The 15,504-nt window shown below is 43.3% G+C and overlaps 1 protein-coding gene across 4 annotated transcripts in view; it reads left to right on the top strand.

Moving 5' to 3' along the window:
- RNF170 (ring finger protein 170) overlaps positions 1-15,025 on the top strand; it is a 33,170-nt gene extending 18,145 nt beyond the window's left edge. For 3 of the 4 annotated variants that reach the window (XM_043893520.1, XM_043893522.1, XM_043893523.1), the window contains 3 exons: positions 4,149-4,222; positions 8,266-8,376; positions 11,971-15,025. In XM_043893520.1, the coding sequence (XP_043749455.1) occupies positions 4,149-4,222; positions 8,266-8,376; positions 11,971-12,240 (455 nt within the window). In that variant the 3' untranslated portion in view covers positions 12,241-15,025. The remainder of the gene's footprint in view (positions 1-4,148; positions 4,223-8,265; positions 8,377-11,970) is intronic. The other variant, XM_043893521.1, reaches the window with a different exon arrangement.
- Positions 15,026-15,504: the final 479 nt, after the last annotated feature.

Below are 15,504 nucleotides of genomic sequence, written 5' to 3'. Positions count from 1 at the left end.
GCTCCCAGGCTGTACCCACTTTCCGCGTCCAGACTGATTTAAGAATGTAGCGTACATTGATCTGCGTGTTGCTTTCTCCCCTTTGCATCTTTTGTCTGAGATTCAGAATTCTGAGGTACACCATGTCCCTTTGATGCTGTTGGGAATGAAATAGGATTTGGAGCCTGTCCAGCTGACGCAGGGTTTTCTCTACCCCGTGCTCCTTCCGTCAGTGCTTGCCAGTCCCATTATTGCCTCATCCGTTAAGTTCAGCCTCTTCCCGCAGGTCTTAGCCTAAGGAGCTACCGAATTATAAAACAACATTTCATGGTGTATCGTTAGTTATCTGTTGGAAGTGCTGGTGAGCAGCAAAGTAACGCACGATCAGAGGGGTGGGCGGAATTAAACGGCCATCAGAGAAGACAGCTGCTCCCTGCTCGGAGCTCTGGTCTCTGCTCCTTGTCAGCTGGAGCCCCTCGCCGAGTCTGGCCGTGGCCCCGGCCGTCCTCTCTCCTGAGACCCCAGGCTGGTGCTGGGAATCGGGGAGGTCTGGCTGGCTGGACGGAGTCTGTTTGCCAGGCCGGGCCCTGAGCAGGTAACCCAGGCAGCTGAGAGATCGCTGTGCTGTGCGCTTGCTCTTTTTGCCTCTGGGTCTGAGGTAATAGGTTAGATTCCTCCTGTTAACTCTGCTCTACTTGTCGGACACATTTGTTTACCGTCTGTGGGTCCAAAGGTTAAAAAAAAAAACAAACAGCACCTAGTTATTCAACTTCACAGTAAACAGGAGTGTGTTTCTTGGAACAGCCTTTCAAGGATATAGATACGAGGTGCTTGCGGGGCACTCCAGCTCTGCGCCCTTACAGAGCCAAGCAGCCCCCCACGTCCCCTTCCTTGCATCTGTAACCCACATTACTGTATCTAGTTCTCCAGTGGTCTTGTGCGGCCTCATTCCCATTTTATAAAATAAATAGATCCAGAGAGATGGTGGCCTGACTTCAGGTCATCGAGTCATCTCTCCCGTAGTCCAGTTGAGGTGGATCGCCCTTTTATTTATTTACTTTTAACTTTTTTTTTTTTTAAATGTGGACCATTTTTGAAGTCTTGATTGAGCATGTTACAATATTGCTCCTGCTGTGTACTTCCTGGTGTTTTTTGGTTTTTTTTTTGGCCAGGAGGCATGTGGCCGGTCCTCCCCACCCAGGGTTTGAACCCACACCCTCTGCTTTGCAAGATGAAATCTTACCCTCTGGACCACAGGGACGTCCCGGATCTCCCATTTAAAGAGGTGGAAAAGTTGAGGAAGCGAGAAAAAGCATCAAGCACATCCCAGCAGATGTGTGTGAACCGAGTCTGATTAGTTGGCCCACAGTTTTCCAGTGTAGGCGAGCGGCTGTTACGTAACGTGCAAACAAGGACGCCTGCATTCCAATTTGTGGAAATAAGATTAAATCAATCAACATGTGTCAAAGCACACTGGACTTTTTGGGTGAAAAGGTAGTAGATAGATCTGAGGCATCATTACAGATGGTAATAATACTCACAGATTTATGATCCTTTGCTTTCAAGTAGTTTCCATATGGCATTAGATTGCTCAAAGTATTTAGTAAATATTATCTAACAGAGCCCTCTAAGAGCAGAAGAAGATTCCAGATACAGGTGGTTTGGCATTTAAATTCCTTTAAATTGTTGAACCAGTTTCCCCCACAGTCACTGACATCCAAGTGGGCCAGCCGTGGCTTCAGCCATTGGCTTGCTCACCAGGCTCCTCAGGTACCAGTGTTTCGGCCTCTGGCACGTACTCTTTTTTTTTTTTTTTATTGTAAAACCTGGAGTGTGCTCCCCTCCTGTGTTCTGCCGAACTACATCTTACCGACCCCACAAAGTTGGGTTCAAATTCTGTACTCCTGTTGTCCCGAAAGTTAGGATGACGGTTCAGGGCTCACCTGCCTTCTGGTTGATGTGAGCACGTCGCCTTGGCATCCTCAGGCCGACTGTCAGTGCTCGCTCTGAATTGCGGACGTGTGTTTGATCTGGAAGAATCAGAACAAGGAACACAGAGGGCTAAGCTGGGTGGCTGAGGTAAGAGGAAGAATACAGAAGACTTTAGCAGGCGCCAGGGAGCACTTAGTTCAGAGGCACCGTGGAACCCGGACAATCCGAGAAACGGGGGCCTGCAGAGAAGAACATGAACTGGCTCGGTTAATATCAGCCAGTGTTAAAAAAATGTTTCTTCTTGATTTGTTACTGGTCTGAACTTCAGTGTATATACACAGAGCTCAAAGACCACCACTTTTTACAGTCTGTAAATCCTCCTGTTAGGCTGTGTTTAGCTGTTTCACTGCTCGTCAACACCTTTAAGCAGAGAAGTCCAATCCATCCAATATAAAACCTGACTAAATTACTTAACTGGATTATGAAGTCTATTTGGGCAGGAAGCAAGTAATCTTTGTATCCTTTGGTTCCTTACTCATATTACCTAATTATTGTTACTTAAATAACTTGGTTTTCTAAACTTTTAAAAATATGGAACTTGTGTTTTTATAACGTGTGCATCAAATTTGGAACAGAAAATTGACACCGATTTGTCGGTTATCATGTTTACAATCATGTTCAATTATTTTACTTATTTTATGTAAGAAATGCAGTAATTTCTGTTGCACCTCATAGCACTGAAGCAGTTTAATGCATGCTTGCTTTTTTTTTTAATTGGAAGATAACTGCTTTATGTTATATTGGTTTCTGCTATACAGCAACGTGACTCAGCCACATATGTACGTATATCTCCTACCTCCTGAGCTTCCCTGCCTCCCCCATCACACCCTGCTCGGTCGCCTCAGAGCACCAAGTGGGGTCCCTGTGACGCACGGCAGTTTTCCGCTCGCTGTCTAGTTTACACGCTGTAGTGTATATATGTCAGTGCTAGCCTCTCAATTCGGCGCACCCCCTCCTCCCCACGCTGTGTCCACCGGTCTGTTGTCTGCGTCTGCATCTCTATTCCTGCCCTGCAAACAGGGTCATCAGTACCATTTTTCTAGATTCCATATATGTGCATTAATATACGATCTTTGTCTTTATTTTTTTACTTACCTCACTACGTATAACAGGCTCTGGGTTCATCCACCTCACTAGAATGGACTCAAATGCACTCCTTTTTATAGCTGAGTAATATTCCATTGTGTATATATATATATATATATGTACCACAACTTCTTTATCTGTTGGTCTGTTGATGGACATCTGGGTTGCTCCCATGTCCGAGCTGTTGTAAATAGTGCTTCTGTGAATGTGGGGTACATGTGTCATTTTCAGTTATGATTTCCCTGGGGTATATGCCCAGTGGTGGGATTGCTGGTAGTTTTATTCCTAGATTTTTTTTTTTTTTTTAAGCAATCTTCATACTGTTCTCCATAGAAGCTGTATCAATTTACATTCCCACCAACAGTGCAAGAGGGTTCCCTTTCCCCCACATCCTTGCCTTCTTTTACTGTTTGTAGTATTTTTGATGATGAACATTCTGACTGGTATGAGGTGATACCTCACTGTAGTTTTGATTTGCATTTCTCTTAATCATGAGTGATGTCGAGCATCTTTTCATGTGTTTGTTGGCCATCTGTATATATTTCTTTGGAGACATGTCTGTTTAGATCTTCCGCCCATTTTTTCATTGGGTTGTCCGTTTTTCTGATACTGAGCTGCATGAGCTAGCTGCTTGTATGCTTTGTAGAGTAATCATCAGTTGCTTGGTTTGCAATTATTTTCTCCCGTTCTGAAGGTTTTCTTTTCCTCTTGCTGTGCAAAAGCTTTTATGTTTAATTAGGTCCCATTGGTTTATTTTTCTTTTTATTTCCATTACTCTAGGAGGTCGGTCAAAGAGGACTTGTTGCGATTTATGTCAGAGTGTTCTGCCTGTTTTCCTCTAAGAGTTTTATAGTTTCTGGCTTCATGCTTGCTTTTGATTGTAAAAATGCTTGTATTATAGCTTGTAATTTAAATTAAAATATATTTCACTGGCTAGGAATTGTTATTAGATTTGAATTTGCCTGAAGAGTTGGTTGGATGAAGTAAAAAAACATTCTAAAGTAGGTGATGTTGTTAAAATATTTCAGATATATGAAACTTTCTCGGGATATATGGACTTAACGTCGGTATCAATGTTTTCTTCCCATTAGGTACCTGCATTGTTGCATACTGGAGATACGGTTCATGGCTTGGGGCGATCAGTTGTCCGATCTGTAGACAAACGGTAATGTTGGTGTCCAGAGAACATCATTTATACAAGTCCATTTTGTAAATTGGGCTTCCCTTGTGGCTCAGCTGCTAAAGAATCCTCCTGCAATGCAGGAGATCCCAGTTCAATTCCTGGGTCGAGAAGATCTGCTGGAGAAAGCATCGGCTACCCACTCCAGTATTCTTGGGCTTCCCTGGCGGCTCAGCTGGTAAAGAATCTCTCTTCAATGTGGGAGACCTGGGCTCGATCCCCGGGTTGGGAAGATCCCCTGAAGAAGGGAAAGGCTACCCACTCCAGTATTCTGGCCTAGAGAATTCTATGGACTGTATAGTCAGTCCATGGGGGTCACAAAGAGTTGGACACGATTACGTAGTTTCTGTATCTGACTCTTGAATTATTCTTATATTTTTAGCAGAACTTCATTTATGCAAAGATTCTATGATGTTTCTCGATTGTTTTTTTAAATGTCTGTAAGATGCCCCAAAGAAAGAAATTCCCTTTGATATCCCTTTAGTTGTTGTGAGGAAAAAAAGCTGGTGAATGAGTCCCCCACCCCACACCCCAAACCCTAAGAAGTCTTTGTTGTAACTCCAGCAAAGGAATAACTGAACTAGCAATCAGGGTTAAGCAAATATACCCCACATAGACTTCTTTTGAAAAAAACTGTTTTTTGGTTGTACTTTATTTTTAATCTACCCTTCCATGGTGAGGATCCAGATAGCTTTAAATGATGAACAATACTTTAAAAAAAAAAATGTCTCTTTTGGCGACAGCAGCCACATTGCATTATCAGAACAGATTAGACCATCCTAGTTGATATAGAAACTACATCAGGAGGGAGGCCGTGAGCTTTTTTAAACGTATATTTAAGGCTGAAATGTTAGGACACGTGAGATGCGCCAAATGGTCTCAATTCCCTTGACACCGGAGACACAAAATACTGAAAACTCTAAGAAACCAAAGTTCTTTGTTTTTAAATTAATAAATATAGCAAAATGGGGTGTTCCATCAACTGTACATTGTTTTTCAAAATTTCCTTTATATTTCATTTTTCATTTAAAACATACGCCTGAAAATGAGTGCTGAACATGTGGGAGGTCTTCCAGGACAGATGGAAGTCCTGAGCAGGACAGAGAGCTTCCAAGTCGAGAAGCCAGACTTGAGCGCCTCCATCTGCTCCCTCTGGCAACCCCACTGAGATGGGAAAGGCGCCAACCCAGAGAGACCACAGAACATCCAGAGAAGGAGCAACAGGTTTTCAGAAATCCTTTGTCAACTCTCGTGGACATACAGAAAAGCAGACAAGATAAAGAAGTACAGCTGACTGACTTACCGCCCAGCCACACCTGAGTGACCAACAAAGGTCCGTCTAGTCAAGGCTGTGGTTTTTCCAGTGGTCATGTATGGATGTGAGTTAGACTATAAAGAAAGCTGAGCGCAGAATTGATGCGTTTGAACTGTGGTGTTGGAGAAGACTCTTGAGAGTTCCTTGGACTGCAAGGAGATCCAACCAGTCCATCCTAAAGGAGATCAGTCCTGAATATTCATTGGAAGGACTGATGCTGAAGCTGAAACTGAAACTCCAGTACTTTGGCCACCAGATGCGAAGAGCTGACTCATTTGAAAAGACCCTAATGCTGGGAAGGATTGGGGGCAGGAGGAGAAGGGGACGACAGAGGATGAGATGGTTGGATGGCATCATGACTCGATGGACATGAGTTTGGGTGGACTCCGGGAGTTGGTGATGGACAGGGAGGCCTGGCGTGCTGCAGAACATGGGGTCGCAAAGAGTCGGACACGACTGAACAACTGAACTGAACGGAGTGACCAGCACCTCGATGAGGAGCTGGACACTGGCTGCAGCCCCAGCAGCCTCTGCAGGACCTCGTCCAAGTCTCTCCCCCGACCCTCGCCACCTTTCTCTCCTAGAGGTGACCACCGTGTGACTGTTAGGACTGCTGTCCTAACTACCCTAATAGTCCTAATCTGGACCATCTTAATTGGACTGTGCTAATAGGCCAATTTCCTCGATTTTCTTTATAGTTTCATTGCCTCAGCATGCTCGTCTAGATTACGGTTTCATTTTGCCTGATTTTTGGACGTTGTATAAATAAAACCGTATAGAATGTTTTGTGAGGCACAAACACACACAGAAACGAACACACGTGTGTGCCTCTCAGCCGTGGTTCTGGCTTATCCACTACCCCCCCACCGTCACTTCTTTCTTTTTTGGTCAGAGAGACAAAGGTTCAAGGCTTTCTCTTCTTTCCTTCTTGCCTCTTCATCTCCAGATTCTGCCTCCGTCACACTTTTTTGTCATGTGATTAGGACAAAAATGATTTTTTTGGTCCCACCTCTCCGGCTGATTTCACGTGCGGCACAAGGCAGTCGACGCTGAAGCTTCCCTGCCGGAGCACCTCTCATCTCTGCCAGCAACACGGAGCCCAGGCCGAAGGTCTGCACCGGAGACTGCTTCCGCCATCTGTTCCCTCTTCCTGCCACGCCCCCATGGCTTTTCACAAAGCACATGTATGTTCGCATCCTTTGGACCACACCTGCATTGGCTAGAGGCTAGAAGGTGGAGATGCTGTTCTTTTAAATAGGATAGCTTGTAGGTTCCCCAACTGCAGAGGAAGCGACCCCTTCGTCTACCTGCCTGACCACCTGCTTCACTGGGGATCGCACGCAGGCTGCTGCCCATGACTGGAACAGGCTCACGCGTTTCCCCTGAGCATGCACACTTGACACACCAGCGGTCCAGCCACGTTCCTAGGGCAGGCCTGCGTGTCAGGCATTTGGGACACTCCAGACAGAGGAAGTCCTCGCCCTCTGGCACCATTATAACGCCTACCCCAGTGCTTTATGACCGCTGCATTCAAGCCTGCCTCCTCTTCTGTCTAGGGGATTGTGAACGCGGGGGGCAAGGCCACATCTTCACTTTTTTGTGTATCTAGCATTTAGCACAGTGCCTCGCCCAGAGTAAGTGTTAGCTGCTCAGTCGTGTCCGACTCTTTGCGGCCCCATGGACTGTAGCCCACCAGGCTTGTCTGTCCATGGGATTCTCCAGGCAAGAATACTGGAGTGGGTAGCCATTCCCTTCTGCAGGGGATCTTCCCAACCCAGGGATCGAATGCACGTCTCCTGCATCACAGGCGGATTCTTCACTGTCTGAGCCCCAGGGAAGCCGGGCCCAGAGCAGGCGCTCAGTTCCTGTTCCGTGAAGAACTCACTGGATTAACAGGCGGCTGCAGCTGCTGTTCCTGTCACCTGCGGCTCTTGGTGGCTCCCGTGTTTTGCTGCTTGGGAAGCATCTGAGCAGTCAAGTCCCGGTTCTGCAGCCGAGCTGAGGAGGGGTCAAACCCACAGCGAGATGATTGAAACCCAGATCTATCCTGACCGCTTCCCATCTCTCTGGGGGCTCTTACATTTTAAATGTACTTGTTTTCGAGGTTCCATCATCTTCAGATTACCCAAGTGTAGCCCCGGGCCGTTTGTGATCCTCCTCACCTCTCCACAGAGGAAACCGGGTTAAACACTGCTTTACACGATAGTGTCAAGAATTACCTTTTTGATCGTGGTAGAGATGGGTGCAGTAGCTTCATGCCTGTATTGTGGTTCGTGGCATTCAAAGAGAATTCAGATGCCGGTGAGGATAAGTAATCATGATATTAATTGAAGATGAAATCCCTAATTTTTCTCTCTCAAAATAATAAGTATATATTTTTATGCCACTTTGCTCCTGAGTATTTTCTCATCATTCTCGTATCTTCAAATATGTTAGCCCAAAGAGAACCACTGACTTGCTCCCTGGTGTGGATTGAAAAGTCTTTGAACCATTGCTCATTTTATTTTATAGGAGTGCAACAACATTTTGAATTGGATTTTGTTGTAAGGAAACAATAACTTATTTTCCTCTCCTGTGTGGCCTTTGTTAAAAGAAATGAGCGAAATCCAAATTCAGAAGCTTATCTCATTTTAGTGAATACTAACGTAAGATGAAAAAAATTAATGCTCTAGAAAGGTGTGCCAACTTTTTTTTTTTTTTCTGTAATATCCAGGTGACTTTACTGCTCCCAGTATTTGGTGAAAATGACCAGTCTCAGGATGTTGTCTCATTGCATCAGGATATCAGTGATTATAACCGGAGATTCTCAGGGCAGCCCAGATCTGTAAGTAATGTTGCAGCAGGTGCAAAGTTAACAGTGGAGTGATACTTGTCTTTTGTGAAGTGAGATTTACCGGCAAATACTCTCTAGCTGTGAAAAGTCTGTATGTGTTGGGTAAATTCTTTACCTTCTTGTTGTTGTTTACAGCAACTGGTTTACAGCTCTCCCAAGGACTAGTTCTCTTACCTTTTAAAAATGGCATTATAAAACTTGTTAAGAAAGTGACACCAGCCAAAGAAAAGCAATAGAAAACATTGGAGGGAAAGGTAAAATTATCAGACTCTTAGGTGATTCTCAAATAGGGGTTGTCTTATGGGAAACTTACAAGTGAGAACTTCTGAAGGGAGTTTTATAGTTGTGTTTCCTCTGTTTATTTACCCTGTTTGAATTGTTTCCTTAAGTAATCCTAAGTTTTGAGGGTTTCGTATGTCAGGTATTTAAAAGCATTCTATTTTTAAAAGAAATAGTGTTAATTCTACAGCTGCTCCTCCTCCCCCAAAAGGCATCCGATAGATTAAAAATTCACACCTTACTGACTCATTCCAGTGTTCTCGAAATGCAACAGAGGATTCTAGAAGTGCATGTGTGACTGAACGTGTACTTCGAAACCCAGAACACAGTACAAACCCTTACGGAAAGCTCTAGGCACCGACGTCCACCCGCTCAGTGAGCACCCCAGCGGGACGTTCCTGGAGTCTCGGCCACGAGACGTAACGTGAAGGGCACTGCTCAGAATGCCTGTCCCTCTGCTTGTCTCCTGGCTGACTTCTCATCCTCCGGGTCATCCCTAAACAGACCTTCCTTGGAGAGACTCTCCCTGATCAACCAGGGTGGTCTCTGTCATCGCCCTCCGACCTTGTTCATTACCGTTCTCTCAGGAGACAGTTTCACGAGGGTGAGGACCGTGTCTGTTTAGTCACTACTGTAATCTCAGTGCCTGGGATGCAGTCAGCCTTACTGTTTGTAGGACTTCAGTCAGTTCGGTCGCTCAGTCGTGTCCGACTCTTTGCCACCCCGTGGCCTGCAGCACACCAGGCCTCCCTGTCCATCACCAGCTCCCAGAGCTTACTCAGACTCATGTCCATCGAGTCGGTGATGCCATCCAACCATCTCATCCTCTGTCGTCCCCTTCTCCCGTCTTCAATCTTTCCCAGCATCAGGGTCTTTTCCAATGAGTTGGCTCTTCACCTCAGGTGGCCAAAGTATTGGAGCTTCAGCATCAGTCCTTCCAATGGACTGATTGGAAGTCCAGTGGACTTCCATTTCCTTTAGGATGGACTGGTTGGATCTCCTTGCAGTCCAAGGGACTCTCAAGAGTCTTCTCCAACACCACAGTTCAAAAGCATCAGTTCTTCGGTGCTCAGCTTTATGGTCCAACGCTCACATCCATACATGACTACTGGAGAAACCATAGCCTTGACTAGACGGACCTTTGTTGGCAAAGTAATGTCTCTGCTTTTTAATATGCTGTCTAGCATATAACTTACAGTTATCCTTAAGACAGAAGTGATACTACACCTCTGTATTAAACACCTGTGTAGACTTGTGCTCCCACATACGTACTGTGTAGACATGTGTTCCCGTGTACGTACTGTTCCTCATTTGTGATGGCAGGTACATTTAAAGGCATACACACAGTTTGCCTGTTGTGGATGGTGATGGGCGAGTCTTTCAGACGTCTAAGCTGCAAGGAAAGCTTGACCAGGTCACTACTGTCCTCCTTGGGTAATTGGGAGCCTGTTCTGCTGTTTCTTATCCAGCAGTTTTCTTACATATCCTCCAGAGGCATCTTAGGATGATTCTTTGAAAATTGGTGTTTCAAATTCAGGAACTACCACTGAGGTTAAAAAAATTCATTTAAAGATATTCATCGATATTTTTAAGTGTGAAGCATACCATTGCTCAATTATTTTCTGTGTGTCAGATATATACTTAATGAGTAAGAAAGCTTGGTGTGTGATGAAATTACAATTTAATAAAGACATTTAGCTCTTAGTTTGGTATTCTGCCTCAGAGTTGGAGTCATACTGTGATTAATATACAAATATTTCTTGATGGCCCATTTCATATTTTATTGTCTAATCACTACAGATTTTGTGTAAATGATATGGTATGAGAACTGAACAAAATAGCTCTGGTAAAGGACAGAGACGTATTCAAAGGATGTATCAGCTGGTTATTAGAATATTTGAAATAATTTACCATAGACCTTGTGAAAGCTGTATAGTTGTTTTGCTTTAAATATTAGTTTCTTCCACAGAGAACAGAAAATTGACATAGGAAGTGATTGTAAAAAGACCATTCTTGTTCTTTGGGGACCAGTTTTCCAAAAGGAGTTATAAGATTTTCTTTATCTAGTGGGGTTTTAAAAACTGCTCTCTCATCTCTTGCTCAGTTCTCCCCGTTTCCCTCTCAATTTAGACGGCACTTGTTAGACAAATAAAATACAGACTGTTGGATTTATGATTTTATACAGATGGTTAGCAGTAGGTGGACTGTGGGCAGTGGAATGACCACAGGAAATGACGTGCTTCCCCTGGCCAGTTTCTCTTGCATCTCCCAGCCCCTCAGAAATGAGACCTCCAGGACGTGACTGGAGAGTGCCGCATTATCACACAGGACCTTACGGTCAGGCAGCCAGAAGCTGCACGGGGCAGGTGACACGTCTGCAGTCAGGCAGTCAGCTGACTTGCTCAGGGTCACACAAATAGGCACGGGTACTTTTCTTTTTGAACAACTGTATTTGCATGTGAGTTACATGCCATAAAGTATACCTGTTTCAATTATGTAATTCAGTGGTTTTCAGTTATATTTACATAGTAAGTATAATCTAATTATTAGTCTGTATATATTCAGAAAAATAATCATTTCCACAAAGGGTAAGGCCTGGCATTCCAAAAATCATTGTGGCAATTAGTAATTCACTTAAACTCAAGTTCAACAGAATAAACATCCTAAGAAGGAAATCAGTTTCATTGATACTCTTAGATGGTCAAAGCCATCCAAGTTGATGTGTCTGTATATTTAAGTAATATATATATACTTATATGTTCTACATATATTGTCTGGCAATTTATAAAGGTCTTTTATAACAGTATCTTTTCTAGTTCTTAATATTCCTTGTGGTGTATACTCAGTTAGATGCTGACTTATCTCAAGTAGGTTAAACAACCTTCCCCAAGGTCACCTGGCTAATAAGGGATTGACTTTGAATTCAAACCCAGATCTGTCCAACCTTAAAGTTCAGACTTGAGCTCAAGCCTCAGCTTAAAACTACACACAGGTTCTTCGTTGGTTTATTTTACTAACTCAAAGTAGAGATAACTTGATTTTGTATTATTAATACTATATCCTGTATTTTAAGTTTGTTGACACTTTAGTTGCTTTTCAGTTATCTGAAATAAGACCTGTTTTATAAAAACCTAGTAATCAGAGAACTATTTTTTAAATAAAATGAGTAAGTAGAAAATATGGTGTTCTGCCAGTATGTGAAACTCCTTCATTTATGTTAATAACTGCATGTATTAAGAAAATTGTATTATTTTGAAGTCTGACACGTTCGATACCAAATCATAATATTTGTTCTTCTTCTGCCAGATTATGGAAAGAATTATGGACCTCCCCACTTTACTGAGGCATGCATTCAGAGAGATGTTTTCAGTCGGGGGCCTTTTCTGGATGTTCCGTATCAGGATAATACTTTGTTTGATGGGAGCATTTTTCTATCTTATATCACCTCTAGATTTTGTACCTGAAGCCTTGTTTGGAATTCTCGGCTTTCTCGATGATTTCTTTGTCATCTTTTTGTTGCTCATCTACATCTCTATTATGTATCGAGAAGTAATAACACAGAGACTAAACAGATGAAAAAACATGAGTTTACTAAAACATCTGAGCTGACGTGTAACATCAGACAAAAGGACCATGGCAGTATGAAGTATCTGAATATTATCTAATGAGCTTAAAACCACTTTATGACAAACATTTGATTATCATTTGGCAAATACCTAGCAATATATGACTGGAATTTTTACATGTTGCAGATCCTAATATTAAGGTTAGAATTAGAATGATTTACAACTGTATCTTGATTCTGTGTTGTCTATAAACTCTGTGGAAAAATACGGAATTGCATAAAATGGGATGCCTCCTTTTCTTCTACCTTCTCCCCCCCCAAATTACTCAGATTAATTGAATGGTTAGTGAGATATTGTCAGATGTAAAGTTAATCAGATTCATCCTTCTCAGTGAGTACCTACATGATAATATACTGCTATGAGCCTCACCTAAATATGTTTGTTACAATAAAATATTGTACAATATTGGGGAAAAGTCAGTGTTTCTTTGCATACTAGCTAACTTTTGTGCATTTGAAGCAGTTCTGCTTTTCCACTCCAATATAATTCTTTGTTATCAGCTGAAAGAAGAAACTTGAACTTTGTTAATTTGATTTCACTATCTTGGTTTACAGAACACTTAATCAATAGACGAATTAACAAACTGTAAGACATTTGTCTCCAGTCAGCACACTTGATATTCTGTTACGGCATTTCTGAAAGAGTTTGGTCCTTTTATAGGAATAGCATTTAAAAGTTTCAGTGTCGTCAAAAGGGAATTTTTTTTCAGGAACCTGGGTGATACTGCAGACTCATGGCAGCTCAGCCCTCCTCAGGAAAGCGGCGCTCGTGACTGTGAGCACCAAAGCCCTCAGGAGGGGACTCTTTCCTGCTTTGTGTTTGTTGCTCGGTCGGGACCCCGTGGACTGCAGCCCAACAGGCTCCTCTGTCCATGGGATTCTCTAGGCAAGAATACGGCAGTGGGTAGCCATTCCCTTCTCCAGAGGATCTTCCCAACCTAAAGATCAAACCTGAGTCTCTTGAATTGCAGATGATTCTTTACCATCTGAGCCACTAGGGATGCTTATCGGAGGGTACTAGGAGCACGATTTAAATCTGACAAGAGAAATTAACAATGGGCTGTAGCAACAGGTGGACAGATTTGGTTAATTTTCTCTTGTCAGAAAACTGTTGTAATACTGTCCTTAGACAGCAGGATATAGCCCAGATTCATCAGGCCTCATGCAGAAGGAGATGAGTACGGAAGTTATCTTGGTGTTTGCATGACTGCAGTGTTAAGTACCTAAGCTCCCCTCTGCAGTTTGCTGTTTGCGAAGAATCAAAACCACAAGTGTTACGACATCTTAGGCCCCTCGGCTGGCACTGCTCGTGGGTGACCTGGACTGCAGGGCGGTCTCTGATCCCCGGGGCTCGGGCAGTGTCAGCTCTGCCCCTTGCAGTCCCCCGCTGCCCACCTTGTCCACCCCCACGTCAGGGGGCCTCGCTGTGGACAGACGGGGAGAAACGTAGATCAGTCACAGTCCTCCAGGTGAGCCAGACACTATCAACTGATGAGATGCTGAATGATGGATGATACTTCAGAAACAGTGCCTTGTCACTTGGGCCTAAGACCAAGCTGCTGCTTGTCAGAGAGGAAAACAAAATCCTTAAGTACAGCACATTGTATTTAAAGCAGTTTCTTGCACACATTTCATTTTACCCTCAAGACAGTTACGTGAAGAAGGCAGGCAGGGCATCACCTTCCTCTTCACAGATGAAACTCCTGATGTAGATGAAAGGGTTTTTTTTTTTTTTTTTTTTGGTCTGAAGCCATGCGCAAGTAAGTGACTGAACTGGTATCAGATGCCTAGGATTCCTACATGGGGAGAAACTGGGATCCTTTGGAAGATGTTTGGAACATACATAGGAATAGGAAAGGTCTAGCAAGAAGACACATCACAGCTACATGAATCCTGGTTCTACAGTTGACAGTCTACTTCTCACAGGGTAGCACATTTCACAGGGAAACATTTCAGCTGCACTGACTTGAAAAGCAGTGAGTAGGAGTTTGTTACACCACCATCTACTAGTCTCGAAACGCATTTCCTAACAACTACACACTTGGTGTGGGGCTGCAGCCATGTCATCTTTGAAAGGATTTAATTTTCTGTGCATGTGTTCTGCTTCAAATATCACACTTACAGTGCTTTGATTGTAATATCTGGAATTCCTTCTACAGCTTTTCTGATAGAGGTGTATTGTACCAACTTTTGTAACATACAACACTGTGAAGTCTTACTAAATTGAAAAGGGAACATGTGGCATCTCAGAATTCTAGACCTGTTTATGATGTCACCTTTATTGATCACTGATGATAAATGTAAAGGGATCTGAGTATATAATGCAGGTAGTCAATCAGTGTTTTAAACATCATAGTAGTACTTGTGTGATTCAGCCTTAGAGCTTACAAATCAAAGCAACAATCTGGAGTTTTATAAACAATAATATTGTAACTTTCACAAAAACAGATGGTCCAACCCCAGGAGCAGATGATAACTTGGGTAGCTCTGTGGGGAGCGAAGCTGGTCGGAGGAAACAGTTGTCTAACTGCCCACCAGAACAGTGGTTCCAGCGACCACCTTCTCAGCACCTGAAAGCAAGCAACACGAGGAAGGGCTGTGTTGGTCTCAGTGCGTGCAGATACCTACCTCACAGAGTTGTCTCAGAGGACTGACAGTTTGGTTCAAACTTTGTGATTTCAGAGTTTGTCAAGCAGTTATTCTTTTGAATAAAAGCAACATATGTAACATTTAAAAGTGGCTGTTACTGTCTGGTTTCTTTGATACTGTTTGCCTTAATTTCAGAACTCCTGAAACAGCATTCCCTATAAAATGGTTGCAGTGACTTTTTCACCAATTTTGCTTTGATACTTAAAATTTTTTTAAACATAGAAATGTTTTTGAGGAATATTATTTAATCTGGGCAATCTATATTAATTCTAGACAGTTAAGGGTGAAATTGGAATGAGAGTTAAGACTTGCACCATGATTCCCACCCCACGTGAGTGTGTATCTTATGGAAATTGTTGGTTGATACCTGAAATTAGTGAGGGATAGGAAAGGGCACTCAGGTGTTAAGGCCCTAAGACCTAAGAGTCTCCCAAGAGCGGGCGGGTGGGCTTTAGGGGCTGCTGACAGGAGGTGATCCCGTCACAGGTAAAGACAGGTGTTGAGCGTTTGTTGTAGCATCAGAACCAGACCCCGTCATGGTGTCAGTATTTGTTCTGAGCATGGAG

The sequence above is a fragment of the Cervus elaphus genome, chromosome 32 (assembly GCF_910594005.1).
Source record: "Cervus elaphus chromosome 32, mCerEla1.1, whole genome shotgun sequence".
Taxonomy (NCBI): Eukaryota; Metazoa; Chordata; class Mammalia; order Artiodactyla; family Cervidae; genus Cervus; species Cervus elaphus.
Note: the sequence above shows the minus strand (reverse complement) of the source record. Positions and strands in the feature narration are given on the sequence as shown.